At 42.8% G+C, this 25,992-nt stretch overlaps 1 protein-coding gene and 2 non-coding genes across 12 annotated transcripts in view; 2 read left to right on the top strand and 1 right to left on the bottom strand.

Moving 5' to 3' along the window:
• USP28 (ubiquitin specific peptidase 28) overlaps positions 1–25,992 on the top strand; it is an 80,224-nt gene that overhangs the window by 1,319 nt on the left and 52,913 nt on the right. For all 10 annotated transcript variants that reach the window (XM_032167441.2, XM_058446422.1, XM_032167448.2 and 7 more), the window contains exons 2-3: positions 21,214–21,291; positions 22,926–23,058. In XM_032167441.2, coding sequence (XP_032023332.1) covers positions 21,214–21,291; positions 22,926–23,058 — 211 coding nt within the window. The remainder of the gene's footprint in view (positions 1–21,213; positions 21,292–22,925; positions 23,059–25,992) is intronic.
• Positions 10,518–10,577, top strand: LOC116477536 (U7 small nuclear RNA). The gene has a single exon (XR_004250502.1). It is a non-coding gene; the product is annotated as a U7 small nuclear RNA (small nuclear RNA).
• LOC116477519 (U6 spliceosomal RNA) lies at positions 15,782–15,885 on the bottom strand. Its single transcript, XR_004250491.1, has one exon. It is a non-coding gene; the product is annotated as a U6 spliceosomal RNA (small nuclear RNA).

The following is a 25,992-nucleotide window of genomic DNA, read 5'->3' as shown; positions in this document are numbered from 1 at the left end:
TCTCAAACTCTCGACTTCAGGTGATTCGCCCGCCTCGGCCTTCCAGAGTTCTGGGATTACAGGCGTGAGCCACGGCGCCCAGCCTGGATGCACTTTTTAAAACTCATATAGAAAAAGATGCTTCCAGGACCTGGGCTCCGAAACGAAAGTATCATGCACTGACTTCTAATGGAAATATTATTGTTAGATGTTCACAAGTGCCTATTGAAATGTGTCAAGATTTTTCTCTGGCTTCAGAGATCAGTTGTATTTGTTTTTAGCACAGTGATTTAAAAACATGGGAAAATTTTAGTTTGGAGACTATCATTGATTTAGAGAAGAGACTATTTTAAGGGAGAGAAGTCATACTTAAATTTGTCGTGGCTCAGTCATTTAAGACCATGTGCCTATTAATCAGTGGCATCTTCATTTACCTCTGCGGCAGTTTGAGTACTGACCCTATTTCGGCATTCTCCATTTGAGAGTTTGTGTGTGAGCTACTTGATGAGCATTTGTATGTAAGTCATAGCTATTTTGGGAAGGCTTGGAACTCCAGTGGCTGTGGCTGGCTGGAGTACTCTGATTCCTGGCCACCTGCAGAGTGATGACATTTACTGTTCTTCCCAGTGATTTGCCCTATACGGAAAGCTGATAAGCTTGGAATGCTTGATAATGTTTGCCTCTTTTATTTTTGCTAATGCTTAAAGTTATCAGGATAGGTTGAAGGAACTTACAGGAAAAGTACCTTTTGATCTTACAGGAAAGATTTTAATAACTTCTTCCTCATCTTGGTAAGTTTCATGTTGGAATGGATTCTTTTATTTTGAACTCTCTGAGGCATTCTACCTTTCCCTTAAAGGATATTTCATTGTTCTAGTTGAGGAGAGCTATCCTTCCCTGACACTCAGAAGCTATTTAAAGCCTAGACTGCTTCCCTTCCCTTATTGGTCAGTTGTACACAGGACAGACAAAACCCTTTATGGCCTCCCAAGAATTTTAGTGAGAGAAATTTGTAGTACTCTTGAAATATGCTGTCAGTATAGACTCGAATCTGAGAGTAGACACTTTATGATTTCACTAAATCCTCTAGACTGCAAACTGGTATTCGAATATCTAAAGAGATTACATACTGACAGATTCCTGTATTTTAATCAATTCTTGACTTCGATAGCAGCAAAGTTTACTATTATTACAGGAGAAACAACTTGAAGTCAGTTTGGTTCTTATAAACCTGTCATTCTTGGCAGCTGTACTGAGGGTTCACATCACACATTCTTTATGTCAGCTGAAGCCCTATAAAAACCTGCCAGTTTCAGTGAAAATTTAATGCCCTTTTTGCTTTTTCTTGATTTATTGACCTTTCGTTTCCTTTTACTTTGTCTCATTAACTGATTTTTAAAACATCAGTAAGTCAGTGATTGGTTCCACAACTCTCATGCCCGTCTGCCCCCAAATGCAAACAGTATGTTTTTTTTTTTTTTTTGAGACGGAGTCTCGTTCTGTTGCCCAGGCTGGAGTGCAGTGGAACGATCTCTGCTCACTGCAAGCTCCGCCCCCCGGATTCACCCGCCATTCTCCTGCCTCAGCCTCCCGAGTAGCTGGGACTACAGGCACCCACCACCACGCCCGGCTAATGTTTTTGTATTTTTAGTAGAGATGGGGTTTCACAGTGTTCGCCGGGATGGTCTCGATCTCCTGACCTCGTGATCCGCCCGCCTCGGCCTGCAAACAGTATTTTTAAGACTTACTGGCAAATAGCATCTTACCAGGTGAGAGCTCTCCATGTGTTCTGTTTCATCAAAGAAATTAAATCAATAGTAAAATGAAGCAAGTACTTACCAAGGAAAATAATGCTGGTAATAGTAATAGCTAATGTTAACTGAGCATGCACTATGTGCCAGACTCTGTGCTCAGAACTTAACATAGCATTCTCTCAGTACTTACATAACTCCATGAAGTTTCTGTGAGAAGGCTTATACTTGTTAAGTAATTTGTCCAGGGTCACCCAGTGAGGATGTGGTACAGTTGGAATTGTATCTAGGCAGTTCTGACCCCAAGAGCCCAAGGCACCCCTGATCCTATCTCATAGTTGACGGGCCCATTGCCCTGGATCACAGACTTTCCACTACTCTTGTAATGCCTTTTCTAGAACTCTCCTAATGTTTTAAACTTCCAGTCCTCCCTACAGTCTTTCTAAATAGATAATCTTCTTTTCTACTTGACTGAGCTCGCTGATGTCTAAAAAGAGCTCTCTGCCTCATGTTTTGTCCCCTTCTCCCTACGCCATCTCATCTCTTTTCTCTTATTTCAGTGGAAAAGGTTCCCTTCCTTTTTCCCGCTTTCATTTCTTAGAGATAAACCTAGATTAATGGTTTTTGCTAGGGAGAGATTTTGTAATCTAGGAAGCATTTGGCAATGTTTGGAGACTTTTTGATTGTGACTCCGGAGGGAGGATGCTACTGGAATGTAGTGCGTAGAAGCCGGGAATGCTGCTAAACATCTTGCAGTGTACAGGAGTAAGCCCCTCAAAACAGAGTTATGTGTAAATTGTATAAAATAGTGCTGAGCTTGACAAACTCTGATCTAGATGATGTCTCTCTTCTCTTTCTATTATGTCCCCTCTCCTTAGTCCTAGTCTAACCCCCAGACACCTTCACTGTCTTCTCCCTTGCTACTCACATTATGGTCCACAGACCAGCAGCATTCACATCCCCTAGGATTTAGAAATGCAGAAAGTTGAGTGTGCTAGAGCCAGCTTGCTCTGCCTCTCCAGCTGATTTTATACATCTCTTTCCAGCTCTGTGTTCAATGACCTCATGTTGATAACTGTGCCAAGGTGGGAATATTTATACCAAGGAAACAAGCATACACTGCCAATCAGCATACCACTGCCTGTACCCCCACTCTAGACCTATTCAATCAGTTTCTGCCTTTTGACAAGATTCTTGGGTGATTCATTTGCATATTACATTTTGAAAAGCATGTGGATAGAATTTGCATTTTCCATTTTACTGTGCACTTGTCTTCTATCTTGAAACCAAATAACAACAACAAAAGTGTCTACTGCCCAGTCCAGCTGTTGTCTCCACCTTCCTTCTTTTGTTTGCTTTTGGAACAAAGTTTCTAACCCCACCTGTTTCATTTCTAAAACATTTTTCCAGTGACAGTGTACTCAGACTCAGTATACAAAACTTGGAAAATACAGACTTGAGCAAGACTGACTCTGACAGGAGATTGAGGGCGTTGGTTCCCAGATTCTGCTACAGAGCTTAAGGTGGCAATAACAGCTTTTGCAAAAGCCCAATAATGAGATGGCCGTGTGGACCAGTCTGAGCTCCAGCAAATGGCCGATTGTTCAGAGGCCTGCAGAGGGACTGACTAGGCAGCAGCAGGTTAGGTTGAAAGGCAGTGAGTGGTTTTATGTAATCAGAATCTGCTCAGCAGCCTACTTTGCTAAGGCAGGATCTCTCCCTCTGTCACCCAGACTGGGGTGCAGCGATGTGATTATAGCTCACTTTGGCCTTGACCTCCTAGGCTGAAGCGATCCTCCCATCTCAGCCTCCTGAGTAGCTGGGACCACAGGCGTGTGTCACCGTGCTTGGCTGTTTTTTTTTTTAATTTTTTTGTAGAGATGAGGTCTTACTATGTTGCCCAGGCAGGTCTTGCACTCCTGGGCTCAAGCAATCCTCCTGCCTTGGCCTCCCAAAGTGTTGGGATTACAGGCATGAGCCACCACACCTGGCTCCCTCATACTTTTATTATTTTATGCTTTTATGATCCCTCATTACCACTTTTTTGCTGATACTTTTTTTTTTTTTTTGAGACGGAGTTTCGCTCTTGTTGCCCAGCGTGGACTGCATTGGCACGATCTTGGCTCACTGCAACCTCCGCCTCCTGGGTTCGAGTGATTCTCCTGCCTCAGCCTCCCGAGTGGCTGGGATTACAGGCATGCACCACCACGCCCAGTTAATTTTGTATTTTTAGTAGAGACAGGGTTTCTCCATGTTTGTCAGGTTGGTCTCGAACTCCCGACCCCAGGTGATCTGCCCACCTCAGCCTCCCAAAGTGCTGGGATTACAGGCGTGAACCACTGCGCCTGGCTCCAAATCTACATTTCTAATCCTGAGTTGCAAATGACTTCTATACTCTTTCCCAGTGCTTTTTGAACAGGTCTGCTTGAATATCAACCTCCTTGGCTATAAACATTTGCTTTATACTTATTTTCCCAGGGTGGTTATACTAGGCATGGGAATGTACACTTGTATTACTAGTGTCTGCCATATGCTATGTACCACCCTAAGCACTTTTCTGTACATTTTTATTTACAAAAACCCAGCAAGGTGTGAACTATTATCCTATTACTGATAAGGAAACTGAGACATCTTGTTTGTTTGTTTTTTGAGATAGGGTTTCACTCTGTCACCCGAGCTGGAGTCTGGTGACACCATCAAGGCTCACTGCAGCCTTGACCACCCAGACCCAAGCAATCCTCAGACACTTGAGTAGCTGGGACCACAGGTATGCACCACCACACCTGGCTACTTTTGTTTTATTTTATTTTTTGAGATGGACCTCGCTCTGTTGCCCAGGATGGAGTGCAGTGGCGTGATCTCGGCTCACTGTAACCTCCGCCTTCCGGGTTCAAGTGATTCTTCTGCCTCTGCCTCCCAAGTAGCTGGGATTACAGGCACACGCCACCACGCCTAATTTTTGTATTTTTAGTAGAGACGGGGTTTCACCATGTTGGCCAGGCTGGTCTTGAACTCCTGACCTCAGGTGATCCACCTGCCTTGGCCTCCCAAAGTGATGGGATTATAGGCGTGAGCCACTGCACCCAGCCTCTGGTTACTTTTAAAAGTTTTTGTAGCGATGGGGTCTCTCTGTGTTGCCCAGGCTGGTCTCAGACTTATGAACGAAGTCATCCTGCCTCAGCCTCCAAAAAGTGCTGGGATTACAGGCATGAGCCACCGTGCCCAACCTCAGATGTTAGTATGCCTTATAAGGGCCTCATATAAGATTTATTTTATTTATTTATTCCTTTTCTTTCCTTTGTCTTTTTTGAGACAAGGTCTTACTCTGTCACCTAGGCTGGAGTAGTGCAGTGGCTCTTATCATGGCTCACTGCATCCTCAACCTCCTGGGCCCAAGCAATTCTCCTACCTCAGCCTCCTGAGTAGCTGGAACTACAGATATGTGCCACCATGCCTAGCTAATATTTTTATTTTTTGTAGAGATGGTGGGGTCTCTTTATGTTGCCCAGGCTGGTTTTGAACTCCTGCGCTCCAGTGATCCTCCTGCCTAAGCCTCCCAAAGTTTTGGGATTACAGGGGTGAGCCATGGTCCCTATCTCTTTTTTTTCTTTATTCGTATGAGATTTTAAACTAAGTCTGTTTGCTTCTATCTTACAGATGAGAAATGCAGCTTATGACCATGATTAAATTATAAGTAGCAGAGCTGTGACTTCAAGCCATTCTGACTTGAAGCATAACATTTCTCCGACTTTAGTACAAGCCTTTCTAAAACCAAAGTTTCTGACTTACCACTTGACTATGTCGCACTTTAATAACTTTAATAATTTTAATAACTTTTCATTGAAACCTCATGAGCACTCTGTGAAATAAAATTTGGTATGACCAGGAAGTAGAATTTGCAAAGTGACACAGCAAGTAAGTGATAAAACCAAAACTATAACACAGGATATCAGTATTTTTACTGTAAACTCTAGAGGAGTTTAGTTGGACAGGCAAGTCCCAGTATTTTTCATTTCTATTGCATTTCTTCATTTTACTAACAATTTCTGTTTGCAGTACTTCCTTTGATAGTCATACAGGGCTGTCAAAGCTTTTGGTGTACTTCATTTTCCATTCTGGAAACTGATGCTGAGGAAGATTGAGATTTGCCAGGAGGCTGATGTGTGCTGGAGTCTGGGCTGCATGGCACTATTTCCAGCATCTAGGCTTTCTACATGAAACTGGGGTCAAAATATCAGACACACAAAACCAAACTAAAGACCTGCCTCAGTAAGTACCAGCTGCATGTTACATGATGGCTGGTAGGCACTTTAACCCTAAGAAGGTTTTCTAAACAACCTTTTTTTTTTTTCTTCATGGGTAGAATACGTTACTTGTTTTTTTTTTATTTTTTAATTTTATTTATTTATTTTTTGAGATGAAGTTTCGCTCTTGTTGGTCAGGGTGGAGTTCGTTGGTGTGGTCTTGGCTCACTGCAACCTCCGCCTCAAGGGTTCAAGCGATTCTTCTGCCTCAGCCTCCCAAATAGCTGGGATTACAGGTGCCTGCCACCACGCCCAGCTAATTTTTGTTTGTTTTTTCTTTTTTTAATTAATTTTTTTCCTTTTTTGCACACAAAACAATAAACATTTTCTAAAAATACTTACAAACAAAAAGATGCATATCAAACATATTAGGAAGGTTGCACATGGGAAGACCAGGAATAGAAATGGGTGGTGGGAATGAAAAAAAATAAATGAGAGAGGGAGTTTGTGTGGATCAATGATAATAACTCAATCCTCTATGTCTTTGACAAAGAAGAAGGAGAAGGAAAAGGACGAAAAAGAAAGTGGGATAAAGGATCAGAAAGGGAGGAAAATAGAAAAAATTAGAGTATGACTCCAGGGTAGACCTGTTTTTTTGTTACTGGGTTGGTTGGTTTGTTGTATTTTTCATATGTTTTGCCATGTTGGCCAAGCTGGTCTCGAACTCCTAGCCTCAAGTGATCAACCCACCTCGGCCTCCCAGAGTGCTGGGACTACAGGCGTGAGCCACCACGTCCAGCCCCCACACTGTGTCTGGCCTCCGTGGTAGACCTCCCAGACGGGGCGGCTGGGCAGAGGCGTTCCTCACTTCCTGGACGGGGCGGCCAGGCAGAGGCGCACCTCACATCCCAGACAATGGGCAGCCGGGCAGAGGCGCTCCTCACTTCCCAGAGGATGGGCAGCTGGGCGGAGACGCTCCTCACTTCCCAGAGGATGGGCGGCCGGGCGGAGACGCTCCTCACTTCCCAGATGGGGCGGCCGGGCAGAGGCGTTCCTCACTTCCCGGATGGGGCGGCCGGGCAGAGGCTCTCCTCCCTTCCCAGACGATGGGTGGCCGGGCAGAGGCCCTCCTCACTTCCCAGATGGGGTGGCGGGCAGAGGCGCTCCTCACTTCCCAGATGGGGCAGCCGGGCAGAGGCGCTCCTCACATCCCAGACGATGGGCGGCCAGGCAGAGACGCTCCCCACCTCCCAGAGGCTGCAATCCCAGCACCCTGGGAGGCCAAGGCAGGCGGCTGGGAGGCGGAGGCTGCTGGGAGCTGAGACCACGTTACCGCACTCCAGCCGGGACAACACCGAGCACCGAGTGAGCGAGACTCCGTCTGCAGTCCCAGCACCTCAGGAGGCCGAGGCCGGTAGACCACGCGAGGCCAGGAGTTGGAGACCAACCTGGCGAAACCCCGCCTCCACCAAAAATACCAAAACCAGTCAGGCATGGTGGCGCGCGCCCGCAATCCCAGCCACCCGGCAGGCCGAGGCAGGAGAATCACGGGAGCCCGAGGCAGGGAGTCTACAGGGAGCCGAGACCATGCTGCTTCACTCCAGCCTGGGCAACAGAGGGAGACCGTGCGAAAGAAAGAAAGGAAAGAAAGGAGAGAGAGAGAGAGAGAGAGCTCTAAACAACATTTTCTTTTTCAGTCGTCTTGCCCAAGTTAGTACTTTCTGGTGTCCCCTCCCTCCCTCCCTTCCTCCCTTCTTTCCTTCTGTGTGGGGATGTTTATACAGGTTTCCTTGTTCATTTGTTTTTTCATCGAGTTGGGGTCTTGCTGTGTTGCTCAGGCTGGAGTGCAGTGGCTATTCACAGGCATGATCGTGGTGTACTACTGTTTGAAAATCCTGGGCACAAGTGATCCTTCTGCCTCAGCCTGCTGCAAAGCTGGAACTACAGGTGTGTGCCACTGCACCTAGGTGATTTTTTTTCAATTGGGGCAAAATTTATATAACATAAAATTATTTTAAAGTGGGGCTGGGCGCGGTGGCTCACTGTGGTCAGGAGTTCAAGACCAGCCTGGCCAACATGGTGAAACCCCGTCTCTACTAAAAAATACAAAAATTAGCCAGATGTGGTGGTGAGCACCTGTAATTCCAGCTACTTGGCAGGCTGAGGCAGGAGAATCACTTGAACCCGGGAGGCAGAGGTTGCAGTGAGCCGAGATCGTGCCATTGCACTCTAGCCTGGGTGACAAGAGTGAAACTCTGTCTCTAAAAAAAAAAAAAAGTTCAAGTGTACAAGTTCAGTGACATTTAATATATTCACAATATTGTGCAATCACCCATTCCGTCTAGTTCTGAAACATTTTCATTACCCTGAAAGAAAACTTTTTTTTTTTTTTTTTTTTTTTGAGACAGAGTCTTGCTCTGTCGTCCAGGCTGCAGTGCAGTGGCGCGATCTTGGCTCACTGCAAGCTACACCTCCCGGGTTCACGCCATTCTCCTGCTTCAACCTCCCGAGTAGCTGGGACTACAGGCACCTGCCACCACGCCCGGCTAATTTTTTGTATTTTTATTAGAGACGGGGTTTCACCGTGTTCGCCAGGATGGTCTTGATCTCCTGACCTCGTGATCCGCCCACCTCGGCCTCCCAGAATGCTGGGATTACAGGCGTGAGCCACCGCGCCCGGCCTTGAAAGAAAACTTTGTAACCATTAAGCAGCCACTCCCTATTCCCCCGTGCCCTCAACCCCTGGCAATACCAATCTACTTTCTGTCTCTAGATTTACCTATTAGAGAGATTTCATTAAATGGATCATGCAATATGTGACCTATTATGTATGGCATCTGTCATTTATTGTAGTGTTTTTGAGGTTTGTTCAAGTTGTAGCATGTATTAGGTTTTCATTTTAATCACTGAGTAATATTCCACTGTATGTATAGATATGTTTTGCCTGTCCATTCTTCCATTGATGGACATTTGAGTTATTTACACCTTTTGGTTATTATGAATAGTTCTGTTATGAATATTCATATACTTGTATTTGAGCACCTGTTTTCCATTCTTTTAGGTATATACCTAGAAGGAATTGTTGACTCATAAGGTAATTCTATGTTTAACTTCTTGAGGAACTGCCAGACTGTTTTCCAAGGTTGCTGGGGAGGTTTTAGATTCCCACCAGCAATACACAAGGGTTCTAGTTTTTCTCTTTCCTCATCAAACACTTGTTATTTTTTGTTTTTGTTTGATAATAGCCATCCTAATGGGTGTGAAGTGGCATCTCATTGTGATTTTGATTTGGCCATGTTAATGTTATGGCTAACGTTAACTGTCTTCATAAACTTATTGACTATTTATATATCTTCTTTGGAGAAATATCTTTTTAAGTTCTTTGTCCATTTTTGAATTGAGTTGTCTGTTTTTTGGTTGTTGACTTAAAGAGAGTTCAAAGAGAGTTCTTTATATCATCTAGATGCTAGACTCTTACCAGATAAATGACTTAAAAGTATTTTCTCCCATTGTCTTTTCACTTTCTTGATAGTTTGTACACTGTATATTTCTTTTTTTTTTCTCAAGGCAAAGAGTCTGACTCTGTCGCCTAGGCTGGAGTGCAGTGGCATGATCTCGGCTCACTGCAACCTCCGCTTCCTGGGTTCAAGTGATTCTCTTGCCTCAGCTTCCCAGGAAGCTGGGATTATAGGGGCACATCAACACACCTGGCTAATATTTGCATTTTTAGTGGAGACAGCGTTTCACCATGTTGGCCAGGCTGGTCTTGAACTCGTGACCTCAGGTGATCCACATTGGCCTCCCAGAGTGCTCGGATTACAGGCATGAGCCACCGTGCCCGGCCAGCACTGTGTATTTCTTGTTGTATTTCTTGATGTATGTATTTCTTGAATTTGTACACCGGTTGTCTTTTCACTTTCTTGATAATGCCCTTTGATGAAGAAAAGTACATCAGCCCACTTCCGTGTCCCAAGTAGCTGGGACTACAAGTGCACACCACCATGCCTGGCTCAAAAGTGTTATTATTTTTTCTTTTGTTGCTTGTGCTTTTGGTGTCATAGCTAAGAATCCATTGACAAATCCAAGGTCATGAAGACTTATCTCTGTGTTCTCTTTTAAGAATTTTATAATTTTAGTTCTTTATTTAGGTTGTCGATCCATTTTGAGTAATTTTTGTGTATTGTGTGAGGTAGGAGTCCAGTGTGATTCTTCTGCTGTGAATATCCAGTTGTACCAATACCATTTGTTGAAGACATGGTTTTTCCCCCATCAAATGGTTTTGGCACTCTTGTTGAAAATCAGTTGACCATAGATACGAGTTTATTTCTGGATTCTCAATTCTATTCTATTAGTCTATATATCTGTCCTTACGCCAGTACTACACTGTTATGATAACCGTAGCTTTGGATTAATACTAAGTTTTGATATAAGAAGTGTGAGTCCTCCAACTTTGTTCTTCTCAATGTTGTTTTAGTTCTTCCAGGTCCTTTGAAATTCTGTGTGAATTTGAGGATCAGCTTTTCTATTTCTGCAAGAAAGGCCAAAGCATTGCAGCTCTTAGAATTTGTCTAGCAGGTTTTCTGATTTTCACTAGAGGTCCCCCCAACCCCCAGCCACACGCACACACAAAGGGCCATTGGAATTGTGATAGGGATTACACTGAACTTTTGAATTGCTTTGAGTAGTAGTGCCACCTTCACAGTGTTAAGTCTTTGTGGCCAGACGCAGTGCCTCACGCCTGTAATCACTTTGGGAAGAGGCCGAGACAGGTGGATTGCTTGAGTTCAGGAGTTCAAGACCAGCCTGGGCAACATGGTGAAACCCCACATTTACCAAAAATGCGAAAAATCTTAGTTGGGCTTGATGGCACACATCTGTGTTCCCATCTACTTGGGAGGCTGAGGAGGGAGGATTGCTTGAGCTTATAGGGTGGAGGTTGAGGTGCACTCTAGCCTGGGTGACAGAGACAGACCCCATCTCCAAAAAAAAAACACCGTCTTCATGATGGTTAAGTTAATGTGTCAGTTGATTGGGCCATGAGGTATGTATGCAGACATTTGGTCAAACATTATTCTCAGTGTGTCTGTGAGGGTGATTCTGGATAAGATTAACATTGAATCAGTAGACTGTGTAGAGCAGTTTGAACTCCCTAATGTGGGTAGTGGGCCTCATTCAATCAAGACCTGAATAGAACAAAAATGCTGAGTAAGAGGAAACTTTGCTTGCCTGACTGCTTGAGCTGGGACATTGATTTTCCTTGGTCCTGGCACTGGAACTTAGACAACCATCAGCTCTCTTGGTTCACAGGACTTCAGACTTAGACTGGAACTTACACACTCAGCTCTCCTGGTTCTTCGGTCTCAGACTTACACTAACACTACACCGCTAGTCTCCTGGTTCTCCAGCTTGCTAACTGCAGATCTTGAGACTTCTCAGTCTCTGCAGTCATGTGAGCCAATTCCTTATAATAAGTCTCACCTCCTGTATTTATCTCCTTTCGCTTCTGTTTCTCTGGGGAACTCTGACTAGTACAGTTTTCCAGTTCATGAACCTGAATGTTTTTCAATTTATTTAGGTCTTTAACTTCTTTCATAAATTAAAAAAAAATTTTTTTTTTTTTTTTTTTTTTTTTTGAGACAGGGTCTCACTCTGTTGCCAGGCTGGAGTGCAGTGGCACAATGTTGGCTCACTGCAACCTCCATCTTCTGGGCTCAAGCAATCCTCCCACTTCAGCCTTCTGAGAAGCTGGGACTATAGGCACGCACCAACACACCCGACTAATTTTTGTGTTTTCTGTAGAGATGTGTTTTACCATGTTGCTCAGGCTGGTCTCGAACACTTCAGCTCAAGCAGTCTGCCCGCCTCAGCCTCCCAAAGTGCTGGGATTGCAGGTGTGAGCTATCGCACCCAGCCTCAGCAGTGACCCACTGCGCCCGGCCCAGGTTTTTTACCTCTTTGGTCAAATTTATTCCTAAGTATTTTATTCTTTAGGATGCTGTTGTAAATGTAATTGTTTTTTAAATTTCCTTTTTGATTTCTTATGCTGTTTTATAGAAACACAACTGAATTTTGCCTGTTTACCTTGAAGCTGCTGAATTTGTTTACCAGCTCTGGTAACTTTTTTGCAGATTCTTTGGGATTTTGTATACATAGGATCATGTCATTTTGTGAATACAGTTTTACTTTTTTATCCTTTGTAATTTAGATGCCATTTATTTTTTATTCTTACCTGATTGCTGTGGCTTAAACTTCCAATACAGTGTTGAATAGCAGTGGTGAAAGTGGGCATCTTTGTCTTGTTCCTGATTTTAAGGGTAAAGCTTTCAGTCTTTCACCATTGAATATGATGTTAACTCTTGGTTTTTTTTATAAAGGCCCTGTATTGTGTTGAGGGAATTACCTTTTATTCCTAGTTTTCTGATTGTTTTTATTACGAATGTGTGTTGGATTTTGTTAAATGTTTTTCTGTATCAATCAAGGTGACCATTGTTTTTTTCTCCTTCATTCTGTTGGTGTGGTATATCACATTGTTTGGTTTCCTTTTATGTTATTGGCAATGTCATTCTCTTAGGCATCCATTGCAAATGTATGACTAAGCTTTCTGTCTTCATTCTTTGAGATGTTCAGAGTATGTCCTACTTTGATGTTTTGCCTACCAGCATCCTGCCTCTCTCATCACAGTTTGTTTACTCCGTAGCCCTGTAACTCAAACTTTCTCTTCCTAGTGTCATCCCACGTTGAACCAGTTGTTCACATAGGCTAGATTAATCCACTTAAATGCCTTTTCTTCCTTCATGTATCTTCCCTGCTGAGGAACCTGCAGTGATTATCCATTGTTCATCAGATCAAACCTAAACTCTTCCTGACATTTAGAACCCTTTGTAATCCAATCCCACATCACCTCTCTGATCTCTGTTATTTATTTATTTGAGACAGAGTCTTGCTCTTGTCGCCCAGGCTGGAAGTGGCGCAGTCTCAGCTCACTGCAATCACCACCTCCTGGGTTCAGGCCATTCTCCTGCCTCAGCCTCCCAAGTAGCTGGGATTACAGGCGCCTGTCACCACACCCAGCTAAGTTTTGTATTTTTAGTAGAGACGGGGTTTCACCATGTTGGCCAGGCTGCTCTGGAACTCCTGACCTCAGGTGATCCGCCCGCCTCAGCCCCCTAAAGTGCTGGGATTACAGGCGTGAGCCACCGCACCCAGCCATCTCTGTTATTTATTAAAAATAGAAACTACACACAAAGACCCAGCTAGTAATAACTTAAAATTTTACCATTGCCATATTTCTAAAACTACAAGCATGTAAATTTGATTTCTCAAATCTTTCCCTGATATTTTCCCAGTTTTTCAATTAGCCCTACCAATATGTTGTTAAAAATTGTATTTTCCTTCGTTTTTGGAGATGTGTTCGATATGTTTTTCAGCCTCATTTCTCATATTTAGTTGGAACATGTATTCAAAGAAATGAAAAACATTGTCTTAATGTATTCTAAAATAAGGAAAAAGCAAGGTATAGGACATTATGTATCATACGAAAAAATATATTCATGTGCATAGACAATTTCGGGAAAGATAACAGAAACTGTTAATGGTAGTAGCCCCTGAGAAATAGAACTAGGTCGGGAAGAAGGTGATTTCCTTTTCATTTTATACCTTTTGTACTATTGGAATCTCTTAGTACATGTGAAGAAAGAGATGGAAAAAATTTAAAAAGTAAATAATGATTAGTTCCTTTTTTTTCTTGTTTTTAAGTCCCAGTTTAAACCCCTCTACATGATATAACAGTGGCTAAATTTTAAACACTTTTAATGGTTTTAAAAAACCTTAAGCCAGTTGATAAACTCAAACAGGCATTTTCATCATGTACTGACATTTGCATCATTCACAAAAATTATCAAGTAGTCTATTTCAGGGAATTTAGCTGTGTCCACAGAAAGCTGCTGTTTGTCGTTTTTAGACAGCCATATTCTTATGACCACTTTAGGTTTCTATTCCATGAATAAATTGGATCAGCAGGGCATTGTTGCTGGAAGAAAAACTGAAAAAATACCAAGGCTTTTGAGGGCCATTCCTTGTTTTATGGAGGTTGGAAAGGTTAGCAACCGTCTCTGTTTGTCCAGACAGAGGTGTTTTTTTTTTTTTTGAGACTTAGTCTCGCTCTGTCGCCCAGGCTGGAGTGCAGTGGCGTGATCTCGGCTCACTGCAACCTTCGCCTCCAGGTTCATGCCATTCCCCTGCCTCAGCCTCCCGAGTAGCTGGGACTACCGGTGCCTGCCACCGTCCCTGGCGACATTTTTGTGTTTTTAGTAGAGACAGAGTTTCATCGTATTAGCCAGGATGGTCTTGGGCTCCTGACCTCGTGATCTGCCTGCCTCGGCCTCCCAAAGTGCTGGGATTACAGGCGTGAGCCACCAAACCTGGCCCTTTTTTTTTTTGAGACATAGTCTCGCTCTGTTGCCCAGGCTGGCGTGTGGCGGTGCGATCTTGGCTCACTTCAAGCTCCGCCTCCCAGGTTCAAGCAATTTCCCTGCCTCAGCCTCCCGAGTAGCTGGGACTACAGGTGCCCGCCACCATGCCTGGCAAATTTTTGTATATATACATATTTTTTTTTAATAGAGACGGGGTTTCACTATATTGGCCAGGCTGGTCTTGAACTCCTGACTTTGTGATCCACCTGCCTCCGTCTCCCAAAGTGCCGGGATCACAGGCATGAGCCACCGTACCTGGTCAGAGTTTTTGGCATTGATGCTCTATGTTTTCTTTGATTCTTCAGTTGGTTTTGTTTTTGTTTTTTGTTTTTTCTTTTTTTTTTTGCTTTCCTTGGGTACTTGTTTTATTTTATAATTGCGAACCAGATCTTTAGCGCTTTGGAAGGAGTTTTATTAGGCATACCTTGGTAGTTCTTTGGAGTAAGGGAACATTTATCAAGGGAACATTTATTAATTATTTAGTTGTAAATTTAGAATTGTCTTCCTAAGATTAGACAATTGAGATCAGGAAATATGTGCATCAGAATGATGAACATAGCATCACTGTTTGAAGGAATGGAATAATCTGTAAAGCTTCATCACAATGCTAAATTAGGAGTTTTAACAATTAATAATGAAATATTTTGCATTATTTCATCAGTTTTAACCTAGTTACTGTAGGATCAGGCCAGGTATTGTTTGTTACAGAAACTTGATAGTTTAAGGTTTTTAGTGTCTGAATAATCTTGTTAATTGCTGATTGTGGGTGAGTTATTTTTGCTCTAAGAAAATCTCCTTCCTGAGAAGTGGGCTGGATTGCACCAAAACCACTGAGTAGCAGTGAGGTCAAAAAGCTTGAGTTCCTTCCTGATAAAGGTTTGTGTTTGCCTGTCTTTCTTTGCTGCCTCTGGGCAAGAAAAGGGAGTACTTTTTGTTTTGTGAAAACAATGTGAATTTAGCTCAGGAAATGCAAACCTGTTGGCTCTTGCAAGTTATTTGACTTCATCGTGACAGGAGTACAGGCTTTGTCTTGTCTCCTTGTTGGGTGTGTACTTTACATATAGCAAGGTAGAGTGAAGTTAATATTTAAATCCTCTTTCTGTGAAGTTCAGGTGAAGTGAGTTAGTAATATGGTAGGATCCTGATGGGTTTAGTGTTACTGTAAAATTTATATATACACACACACATATATAGTACGAGGATTTGGAGTGTGGGTTCTTTTGAGAACTTTAGCTAAATCTTTACAAGACTGGGTCATGTCATAGCATTTGAATATGTATATAAATAATGCATGTGAAATTTGTTATTCATACGCTTTACATTTTATTTTTATTTTTAAATTATGGAACACTTCATGAATTTGCATGTTATTCTTGCACAGGGTCCAAGCTAATCTCTGTATTGTTCCATATTTAGTTAATGTACTGCTCAAGCAAGCACTTAGACCCTTAATAGCTATGTGTTTTATAGCTATCTTTGATTTAGCTTTTAATTCAAGTCATTTGATGATAAATAGATTTTGTAAACCTTAATTTCCTAATGTGTGCAATGCCTACCTTTGTTATTAGGATTACATGCATGTAAGGCGCCTGTTTCCTGTCATATGTTAAGCCAGGTATGGTGATGTGTGCCTGTAGTCCCAGCAACCTGGAAGGCTGTGGTGGGAGGATCCTTTGAGTCCAGCAGTTAGGCCAGCCTGGTCAACAGAGCAAGACCCCCATCTCCAAAAAGAAAAAAAAAATTAAAGTAGTTGTTCAATAAATGTTAGTTGTCATTATTATCAGCACTGTCCTATGGATGATTCAAATTAGGCAGTGTATTGCATGAGTCTCACTTTAAAGAAGGCAAGAATTTCATATTTAAAACAATTAGAGAACAGGCCTGGCGCGGTGGCTCACGCCTGTAATCCCAACACCTTGGGCCAAGGTGGGTGGATCACTTGAGGTAAGAGTTTGGGACCAGCCTGGCCAACGTGATGAAACTTCATCTCTACTAAAAATACAAAAATTAGCTGGGCGTGGTGGTGGGTGCCTATAATCCCAGCTGCTCAGGTGGCTGAGGCAGGAGAATCGCTTGAATACGAGAGGTGGAGTTTGCAGTGAGCTGAGATGGCGCCACTGCGCTCCAGCCTGGGTGACAGCAAGACTCCGTCTCAAAAAAAATTAAAATAAAATAAAACAATTAGAGAACCACATGTTGAGGAATGTCAAGTGAAGACAGTGAGCCACATTCAGTCACAGGCGTATTCATTTCCTTAACATGGGAGATGAGAAAGGGGAGAGAACAGTATGGGCCAGAGTTCTTAGAAGGACTTCATGTGGAGGAGGTAAGACAAATATAACCCTTGAATGTAGTTGGCATACCATAGTTTAATAATGTCGGTAGTATTACTAGTGATTCTAGGAGCAACAGTCTATGCATGAGAGAATGAGTTTGCAGTGAGGAACTGAGAGGAGAAAAGGTGGAACAGGCTAATGGGGGATCAGGTAATGGTCTTTGAATGGCAAGATGAGGAATCTGGATTTGAATTTCCACGTAGAACATTGTTCTTGGAGCTGTACAAAATAATTTTACATAGTTGCCATCTCTACCCAGTAGCCTTTAAAAAAAGGTCACTAGGCCAGGTGCAGTGGCTCACGCCTGTAACTCCAGTACTTTGGGAGGCTGAGACAGGTGGATCACTTGAGGCCAGAAGTTTGAGACCAGCCTGGCCAACATGAAGAAACCCCATCTCTGCTAAAAATAGGAAAACTAGCTGGGCGTGGTGGTGGGCACCCGTAGTCCCAACTACTCGGGAGGCTGAGGTGGGAGAGTCACCTGAGCCCGGGATGCCGAGGCTGCAGTGAGCTAAGATTGTACCATGCCATTGCACTCCAGCCTGGGCCACAGAGCGAGACCCTGTCTCAAAAAAAAAGGAAACAAAAGAGTTTATTTTCCTTTCCTGATTGTGTTATCCCAGATGTTAATGTCCGCTGCTACCTATTACAAAATGGAGAAAGAGGAATGGTAATACTACAGTGTAACTGACTTTAATCCAAGGTCAAATGTAAATAATTAGTAAATTAGTATTTGAATACTATATTTCATTGATTCATATTTATTTGGCATTCTGAGATCTCTGAGATCAAGATGTTCTTAACATTTTTACTATCATCCAAGTAGCGGATGTGATGTTGTCATTGTCTGCACTTGTATGAACTTGGTCATAGCTGTTAGTATTGTTATAACAACAGTTGGCAGTCAAGTTATATGTACTGTTAGTACCACATGGTTTACTTGCCATTGCATATGCCACTTAAAAATTTACACTGTGATTCAACATTGAGATGAAAACAAAATAAAAAAACCAAAAAACCTGTGTATGAAGAAAGGCATGGAAGCAGAATGGCAGGGTATAAATTTGATTTTATATGAAGCAAAATATTTACCTTTGGAGGAATGTTTGCAGTTTCAGATTTTCTTGCAACAGTCAAGTGCTTTATGCAACCCAGAAGGGAAGATACCATAGATGTATTATGCTGTGTTAAGTTTTGTTGCCGAGAAACATGTGAAAGAATTGCCTATCACATGCCAAACAGTGCACCTGGAAGCAGGGGAAATTGCTATATTCCTCAACATAAATGAAAATGTTCAGAGATTTAAGAAGCCAGTGTGACTTATTTATATGTCTCCCAGGACTGCCATTAAGGCAATGTGTCATAGTTCAAGTGGCAGCAGTTTTCCTTTCTTTGTTAGTAACCGATGACACCTTAGATTTAGTCCAATGTAATATTTACCTCTCTGCTTCTGATGATAGCTGGTTTAGAACAGATTGCACTACTAAGTAATCAAACTTGTGATTGTATAAGGACAAGCAAATTTTTAAAATAAACTTGTTAGGGTGCAAAGATCAAGGTCAAAATATAAAAATAGGCTGGGTGTGGTGGCTCACACCTATAATCCTAGCACTTTGGGAGGCTGAGGCAAGAGAATCGCTTGAACTCGGGAGGTGGAGGTTGAAGTGAGCCACAGATTGCGCCACTGGACTTCAGCCTGGGCGACAGTGTGAGAAATAAATTAATTAAAAGAAAAAACTGTCCAGGCGCGGTGGCTCACGCCTGTAATCCCAGCACTTTGGGAGGCTGAGGCGGGTGGATCGCCTGAGGTTGGGAGTTCGAGACCAGCCTGGCCAGCATGGCGAAACTCCGTTTCTACTAAAAATACAAAAAATTAGCCAGGTGTGGTGGCAGGAGCCTGTATTCCCAGCTACTCAGGAAGCTGAGGCAGGAGAATCACTTGAACTCAGGAGTCAGAGGTTGCAGTGAGCTGAGATTGCACCATTGCACTCCAGCCTGGGCGACACAGTGAGACTCTGTCTCAAAAATAAATAAATAAATAAAACTAACTAAATAAAAAATACAAGAATAAGATATTTGCATTTTTTTTGCATTAGATAGGTATTCTTGCCTATCTTTTTGTCTTCTCAGATACAATGTGGTATAGTGCATCCCTTATCAGCAGTAACTTTGTGTAAAGTTACTTAACTTCTCTGCGCCTCAGCTTTTTGTAGGACGGGCATAATACCCACGTCACAGGTCTGTTCTGAGGGTTCAGTGAGTTAAATTAGTTAATACTTGCTAAGTGTTTATAGCAGCACCTGGCTAAAAGTAAGCAGTATATGTTAGCTATTACTTTTTACTGGGATTATTTTCTCTGAATCATAAATGTTACGTTTTATAGGGAATAATTCCCAATGAAGATGCGATTATCCCATTGTTACCTTCTTGATGCTAGTTTGGTATTAATATACTACTGATTCCCTCTCTCAATTATTCCACCCTTTTTTGGGCATATTGATGTTGATCTTTTAGAAAATTATGTGTGATTTGTGTGAGATACATAGATTCGTACCACTTTTATACAGTAAAATCAAATGGAATTAGAATTAGTTTCGAAAAAAACTAGTATTCAATTTTTCTAAAAATTACATGCTCGCGGTTTTAGTTTTTGCTCAGGCTGAATCTGGATACCTTTTAGTATGATAATCACTCTCCCAGTGCACAGGCAATGACTGGATTTGACAAGACTCATAGCGTGAAAGTCTGCTGGTCTCAGCAGGGTAGGATTCCATTTGTAGCCTATGACTGTAGTCTGACTACAGCAGAACGACTGTTGATGCTTCTTCGAGGACTGTATTTCTTTATTTATTGAGACGGAGTTGTGCTCTTGTTGACCAGGCTAGAGTTGCAATGCTGCGATCTTGGCTCACTGCAACCTCCACCTCCCGGGTTCAAGCAATTCTCCTGCCTCAGCCTCCTGAGTAGCTGGGATTACAGGCATGTGCCACCACGCCCAACTGATTTTGTATTTTTAATAGAGACGGGGCCATGTTGGTCAGGCTGGTCTCTAACTCCCAACCTCAAGTGATCCGCCCACCTTGGCCTCCGATAGTGCTGGGATTACAGGCATGAGCCACCATTCCGACCTCTTTAGAACTTCAGAGGGATGTTTCAGTTAGTTATTTCTAGTTGTATAATACTTTAGTGTTGCATTGGGCCCACAGCTGTTGAAGAACATAAGATACTGTTTCTATTATAGTTGGGAGTAAAGGTAGACTATCTCTCTGAGACATATTACTAACTTACGCATAACCTTAGGAATGGTATAAATTAGATTTCTTGTTGCTGAATTAATTTCGAGCTACTTTGTTTTCAGCATTCATCTAAAAAGATCATTGTGTCTCAAGTTGGGCCAGCCAGTTGTTTAGATTGAGCTGTACTTGCAAATCGGTGTTTTGTATTTTGTGTTTGTGTAAAGCAGGATAAAATGATAGAGTGAAGATGTTAAGGCTGAAGGGGTTGTAAACTGATTTTGTGTTAGCTGGAAGTTAACAATTTAGGTTTTTCCATGATTTAGGTTAATGAAGAGAAAACATTTCATACTTTATACCCTTTGAAATTATATATTTTATTTAATTGAGAAAATTCTAGCTTTAGCTGTACTTTTTAATTAATCAAACACAGAGTTTTAAATATGTTGGTGTTATCATTGGTTAATTACATGATTGGAAACTTATTGTCAGTGAAAAATGATACACACTAATGGCATGTGCAGGAAAGCTTAAAATAGCACATCTTTATATCCATGCAAATTCCCCGGACTCCTTATATGCCCTACTTAATGCACTGACTACCAAAAGAAAAGTCTGGGGAACTTTTAAGTGTCCATTAAGGCTAGAATATTACATTTAAATGTTTTATATATTTGTAATTTTACTGGCATCTATTTCTTTCATAAATACCAAAGGTATTTTCCATGATTGAACTTTTAAAAGAGAAATAGATTTGGCATTTCAGAATATTTCTGACAGCCAATACCTTGTTACTTGGAGCTTGTTGGTTCTTTAGAGTAAAAAAAATGCAGGGCTGTTTGCGTTGACCCACACCTGTAATTCCAGCAGACTTTAGGAGGCCTAGGCGGGTGGATCACGAGGTCAGGAGATCAAGACCAGCCTGACCAACAAGGTGAAACCCCGTCACTACTAAAAATACAAAACTTAGCTGGGTGTGGTGGCATGCGCCTGTAATCCCAGCTACTCTGGAGGTTGAGGCAGGAGAATAGCTTAAACCTGGGAGGTCGAGGTTTCAGTGAGCCGAGATCGGGCCACTGCACTCCAGCCTGGACAAGCCTCAGGCTTGTTTATCGAAGATGCTTTTAGTTATTCTTTAAATGTACCCAGGTTTACTTTCTGACTGACATGTTTGTGGTTTTTTTGTTTTGCAAATATAGAGCTGCCAAATGCTGTTAAATCAACTGAGAGAAATCACAGGCATTCAGGACCCTTCATTTCTCCATGAAGCTCTGAAGGTTGGTTTCCAGATCTCTGTTAGTCAGGAGGCTTTAAAGCAGCTGTCTATATTATAGTTACGTCAGTTCAAGCTATTTCTATGCCCAAATTAGAGCACGTATAGGGATAGAAGCTCTACAGGTCAAATGACTTACCCAATATCTTCAACATGTAAATTATAAGGGGCTGGGAGAGATTTGTGGTTCGGGTAACCCTGCAGGGTAAAAGATTTAAGAGAAACATCAACCAATTGCACTGTTTAGGCCTTATGTTTCCTGATCCAAACCAGCAAACTAAGTAATATTTGAGTCAGGGAAGTTTGAACTGGTTATCTGATATTGAAAAGACCTGTTGTTACTCTTAAGGTGTATTTATATATTTTATTTATTTATTTATTTATTTATTTATTTATTTATTTATTTATTTTTTGAGATGGAGTCTCACTCTGATGCCCAGGCTGGAGTGCAGTAGCACAATCTTGGCTCACTGCAGCCTCTCCCTCCCGCGTTCAAGTGATTCTCCCACCTCAGTCAGCCTCCCGAGTAGCTGGGATTACAGGCATGCGCCACCACACCTGGCTAATTTTTGTATTTTTAGTAGAGACGGGGTTTCACCATATTGGCCAGGTTGGTCTTGAACTCCTGACCTCAAGTGATCCGCCCGACCTGGCCTCCCACAGTGTTGGGATTACAGGCGTGAGCCACCATGCCTGGCCATGGGTTATATGTTTAAAAGATACATTCTGAAATGTTGACCAGTGATAAGATGGTTAGGATTTGATTCAGAATATCTAAGAGTATAGGAGGTTTAGATAAAATAAGAAAGGTTATGACTAAGTGACTAGGTAATTGTTGAAGATAAGTGATAGGTACATGAGGTTCTGTTATTCCCTTTCCTGGTATATATGTTAGAAATGTTTCCTCATAAAACGTTAAAAACAAGAATGGTCACCACTAGAAAATATGTAACTGCTTGGCTTTTTTTTTTTTTTGGAGATAGGAGAGAGGATCTCACTCGGTTGCCCAGCCTGCAGTGCAGTGGTGTGATCTCGGCTCACTGCAGCCTCTGCCTCCTGGGCTCAAGTGATCCTCCCACCTCAGCCTGCCTAGTAGCTGGGACTCATGCCTGGCTAGTTTTTGTATTTTTAGTAGGGGCGGAGTTTTGTCAAGTTGCTCAGGCTGGTCTCCAATTCCCGGGCTCAAGCGATCTGCCCGCCTTGACCTCCCAGTGTGCTGGGATTACAGGCGTGAGCCACTGCGCCTGGCCTGCTTGGCATTTTTATTGTAGGGCTGACTTTATTTAGAATGTCTATGTTAATTGCCATCCCCCTTTTTTGACACATCGTGCTTTAGACTGTTCAGAGAAATCATGAGTAGTAGTATCCGAAGCAATGGGAACAAATCTCCATCGCGATTTCACTTTTGTTTGGGTGTTGTGGGAAGTCAGAGCATGGAAACTCCCTCCTGTAACGAGCATTTGATAGACACTTCAAGCACATTAGACCTACTGTCCACCATAGTCTCATAATTCTACCCTAGAATTATGCCTAAAAGTACTCAAGTGTGTCACCAGGGTAATAAAGTTAATATTCAAAACTGGTTTTTAATTCTATGATGATTACTTTTGAAATTTCTATTGTCTTTTTCTCCCATAGGCCAGTAATGGGGACATTACTCAGGCAGTCAGCCTTCTCACTGATGAGAGAGTTAAGGAGCCCAGTCAAGACACTGTTGCTACAGAACCATCTGAAGTAGAGGGGAGTGCTGCCAACAAGGAAGTATTAGCAAGTAGGTACTGTATATCCTGTCTTGGTTCTTTGCTGAACTAGCAGAAAATAACAAACCAAGTGTATGTGAGTTCCCTGTCAATCACATCAGCCCTTTGAAAATAATAGTAATAACAGCTTATGACTGAGCTATTGCTATGTGGCAGGCACAATTCTAAGCCCTTAACAAGTTTTGGCCAGGCGCGGTGGCTCACGCCTGTAATCCCAGCACTTTGGGAGGCCGAGGTGGGTGGATTACGAGGTCAGGAGATCGAGACCATCCTGGCTAACACGGTAAAACCCCGTCTCTACTAAAAATACAAAAAATTAGCCGGGTGTGGTGGCGGGCGCCTGTAGTCCCAGCTACTCGGGAGGCTGAGGCAGGAGAATGGCATGAACCCGGGAGGCAGAGCTTGCAGTGAACTGAGATCGCGCCACTGCACTCCAGCCTGGGCGACAGAGTGAGACTCCGTCTCTTAAAAAAGAAAAAGTTTCATTTGTTCATTTACTCATTGTTTAGCATTTATTTAGTGAGGACCAACTATGTGCCAAGCACTCTTGAAGCCCTGCCTGCATGTAGCTTATTTTTTAGTGGGAGAACATCAACAAGTAAATAAATTATTAATATATTAGAATGTGATAAATGCCATGGAGAAAAAGGACAGAATGAAAGAAGTGAAAAAAAAAGAGTGCTGTGTACTATATTTCCAATTGGATGGACTTTCTTTTTTTTTTTTTTTTTTTTTTGACACTGAGTTTCGCTCTGTTGCCCAAGCTGCAGTGCAGTGGTGCCATCTTGGCTCACTACAACCTCTACCTCCTGGGTTCAAGCAATTCTCCTGTCTTGCCCTCCCGAGTAGCTGGGACTACAGGCGCGTGCCACCACACCCGGCTGATTTTTTTAATTTTTAGTAGAGACGGGGTTTCACCACGTTAGCCAGGATGGTCTCGATCTCCTGACCTCGTGATCCGCCCACCTTGGCCTCCCAAAGTGCTGGGATTACAGGAGTGAGCCACCGCGCCCGACAGATGGACTTTTTTTTGAGATGGAGTCTCACTCTGTCGCCCAGGCTGGAGTGCAATAGCGCGATCTGGGCTCACTGCAACCTCTGCCTCCCAGGTTCAAGCATTCTCCTGCCTCAACCTCCCGAGTAGCTGGGATTACAAGCGCCTGCCACTACGCCTGGCTAATTGTTTGTATTTTTAGTAGAGACAGGGTTTTACCATGTTGACCAACTGGTCTTGAACTCCTGACCTCAGGTGATCCACCCGCCTCAGCCTCCCAGAGTGCTAGGATTACAGGTGTGAGCCACTGCACCTGGCCGGGATGGACTTTTAAGAACGTGCAGGGGAGGTGAGGGAGTAAGTCATTTGAGGCCCTAAGATGGGAGTGCACCTTGGCTTGCTCAGGGAACCGCAAGGAGGCCAGGGCTAAGGCTTAGTTGAGTGAGGAGGGCCGAAAGGGTTGGGGCCATGGAAAGAGAAGAAGGTGGATCATTCAGAACCTTCCTAAGTACTAGCTTTTGCTGTGAGTTAGGTGGGTAGCCTTTGAAGAGTTTGGAGCAAAGGAATGATACAAACTGATTTCCATTTTCCATCACTCTGACTGTGGTGTTGAGAACAGAATGTGGGAGAGGAGGCAGTGACGAGCATGGGTCAGATCAGGGAGCCCAGGCCAGGCTGCTGTGGTGGAGGTACGGTAAGCAGTGCTGGCATTCCGGCATATATTATTTTTAAGGTAAAGGCAGTAGGATTTACTTACTGAGGAGGTAGGGTTGTGAGAGAGAGAAGAGTTAAAGGTGACTCAAAAATTTTTTCCTAAGCAACTGAAAGGAGTTGCATTTAACCAAGATGGGAATCACTGTAGGTGGAGCAGATTTGGGATGGTAGATGAAGAGATCAGTTTTGGGAATACGAACTTTGAAATGCCTGTTAGACATTCACAGCAGAAGTGTCAGAAAGATGGTGGAGACCCAGGTGCACAGTTTAGAGGGAGAGGTCCAGGCCGGAGGTAGGTGGACTTGGAATCATAACCTATAAATGCTCTGTAAAGCTGTGAGACTGAGGAGCTCTCCACGGGAGTGGGTATAGGAGAAAGAAGGTTCTGCAGCTTAAGCACTGGTTGCTGCCAGTGTTCAGAGGTCTGGGGAGGTGAAGAGTGCCCAGGGAAAGCCAGGAGAATGGGACTCTGGAAGCCAAGGAGGCTTCTGGGAGGAGAGACCAAGGAGAACCTTCTGGAATCTTCTGGGAGGAAGGCGAGGTGGTGTTAATGGACATTTGGGCTGTTAACAGTTTTGAGCTACTCTGAGTGATGCTGCTGTGAGTATTCACATATGTTTCTCTTGGTACACACTGCAACTTTTTTGGGTCAACATTGTTCTTTTTGAGACTCACCATGCTGAGGGTTATAACTGTAGTTCATTCATTTTCACTGGTGTGTAGTGTTCCGTGGTCTGCATATACCACATTGTATGTATTTGTTGATTGACTTTGGGGTTGTTTTCAAGCTTTTGCTATTCAAGCCTGCTGTGAGCTGTTTAGATTCATGCTTCTTGTCCTTGTATGGAAGAGGTTTTTTAGTGTATATATCTAGTGATGTAGTTGGTAGGTATTAAGATACGCTTATCTTCAACTTTATAGGTAATGACAGTCTTTTCCAAAATAATTTTTTACCTATTTATACTCTCTTTAACAGGGCTTGAGAGTAACTATTGCTCTCAAATTTGTTATCTTAGATTGGGAAATTGTCACCCTTCCTTCTCATGTGAAATGCTACCTCAGCTTCCCCTCATGGGTCTTACAGATGCTAATAAAAACATTAGGTTAATTAACAAAAGAATGGGGAAGGGGAGAGTCAAGGGGCTCACTCCAGGAAGGTGGAAATTTTTAAATGGTTCTGTTAACTGTTTTTCTTTAGCACTGAAAGCATTTGCATGATCTGTTGGGATAGTAAAGC

This window comes from Hylobates moloch, unplaced genomic scaffold (assembly GCF_009828535.3).
Source record: "Hylobates moloch isolate HMO894 unplaced genomic scaffold, HMol_V3 SCAFFOLD_11, whole genome shotgun sequence".
Classification (NCBI taxonomy): Eukaryota; Metazoa; Chordata; class Mammalia; order Primates; family Hylobatidae; genus Hylobates; species Hylobates moloch.
Note: the sequence above shows the minus strand (reverse complement) of the source record. Positions and strands in the feature narration are given on the sequence as shown.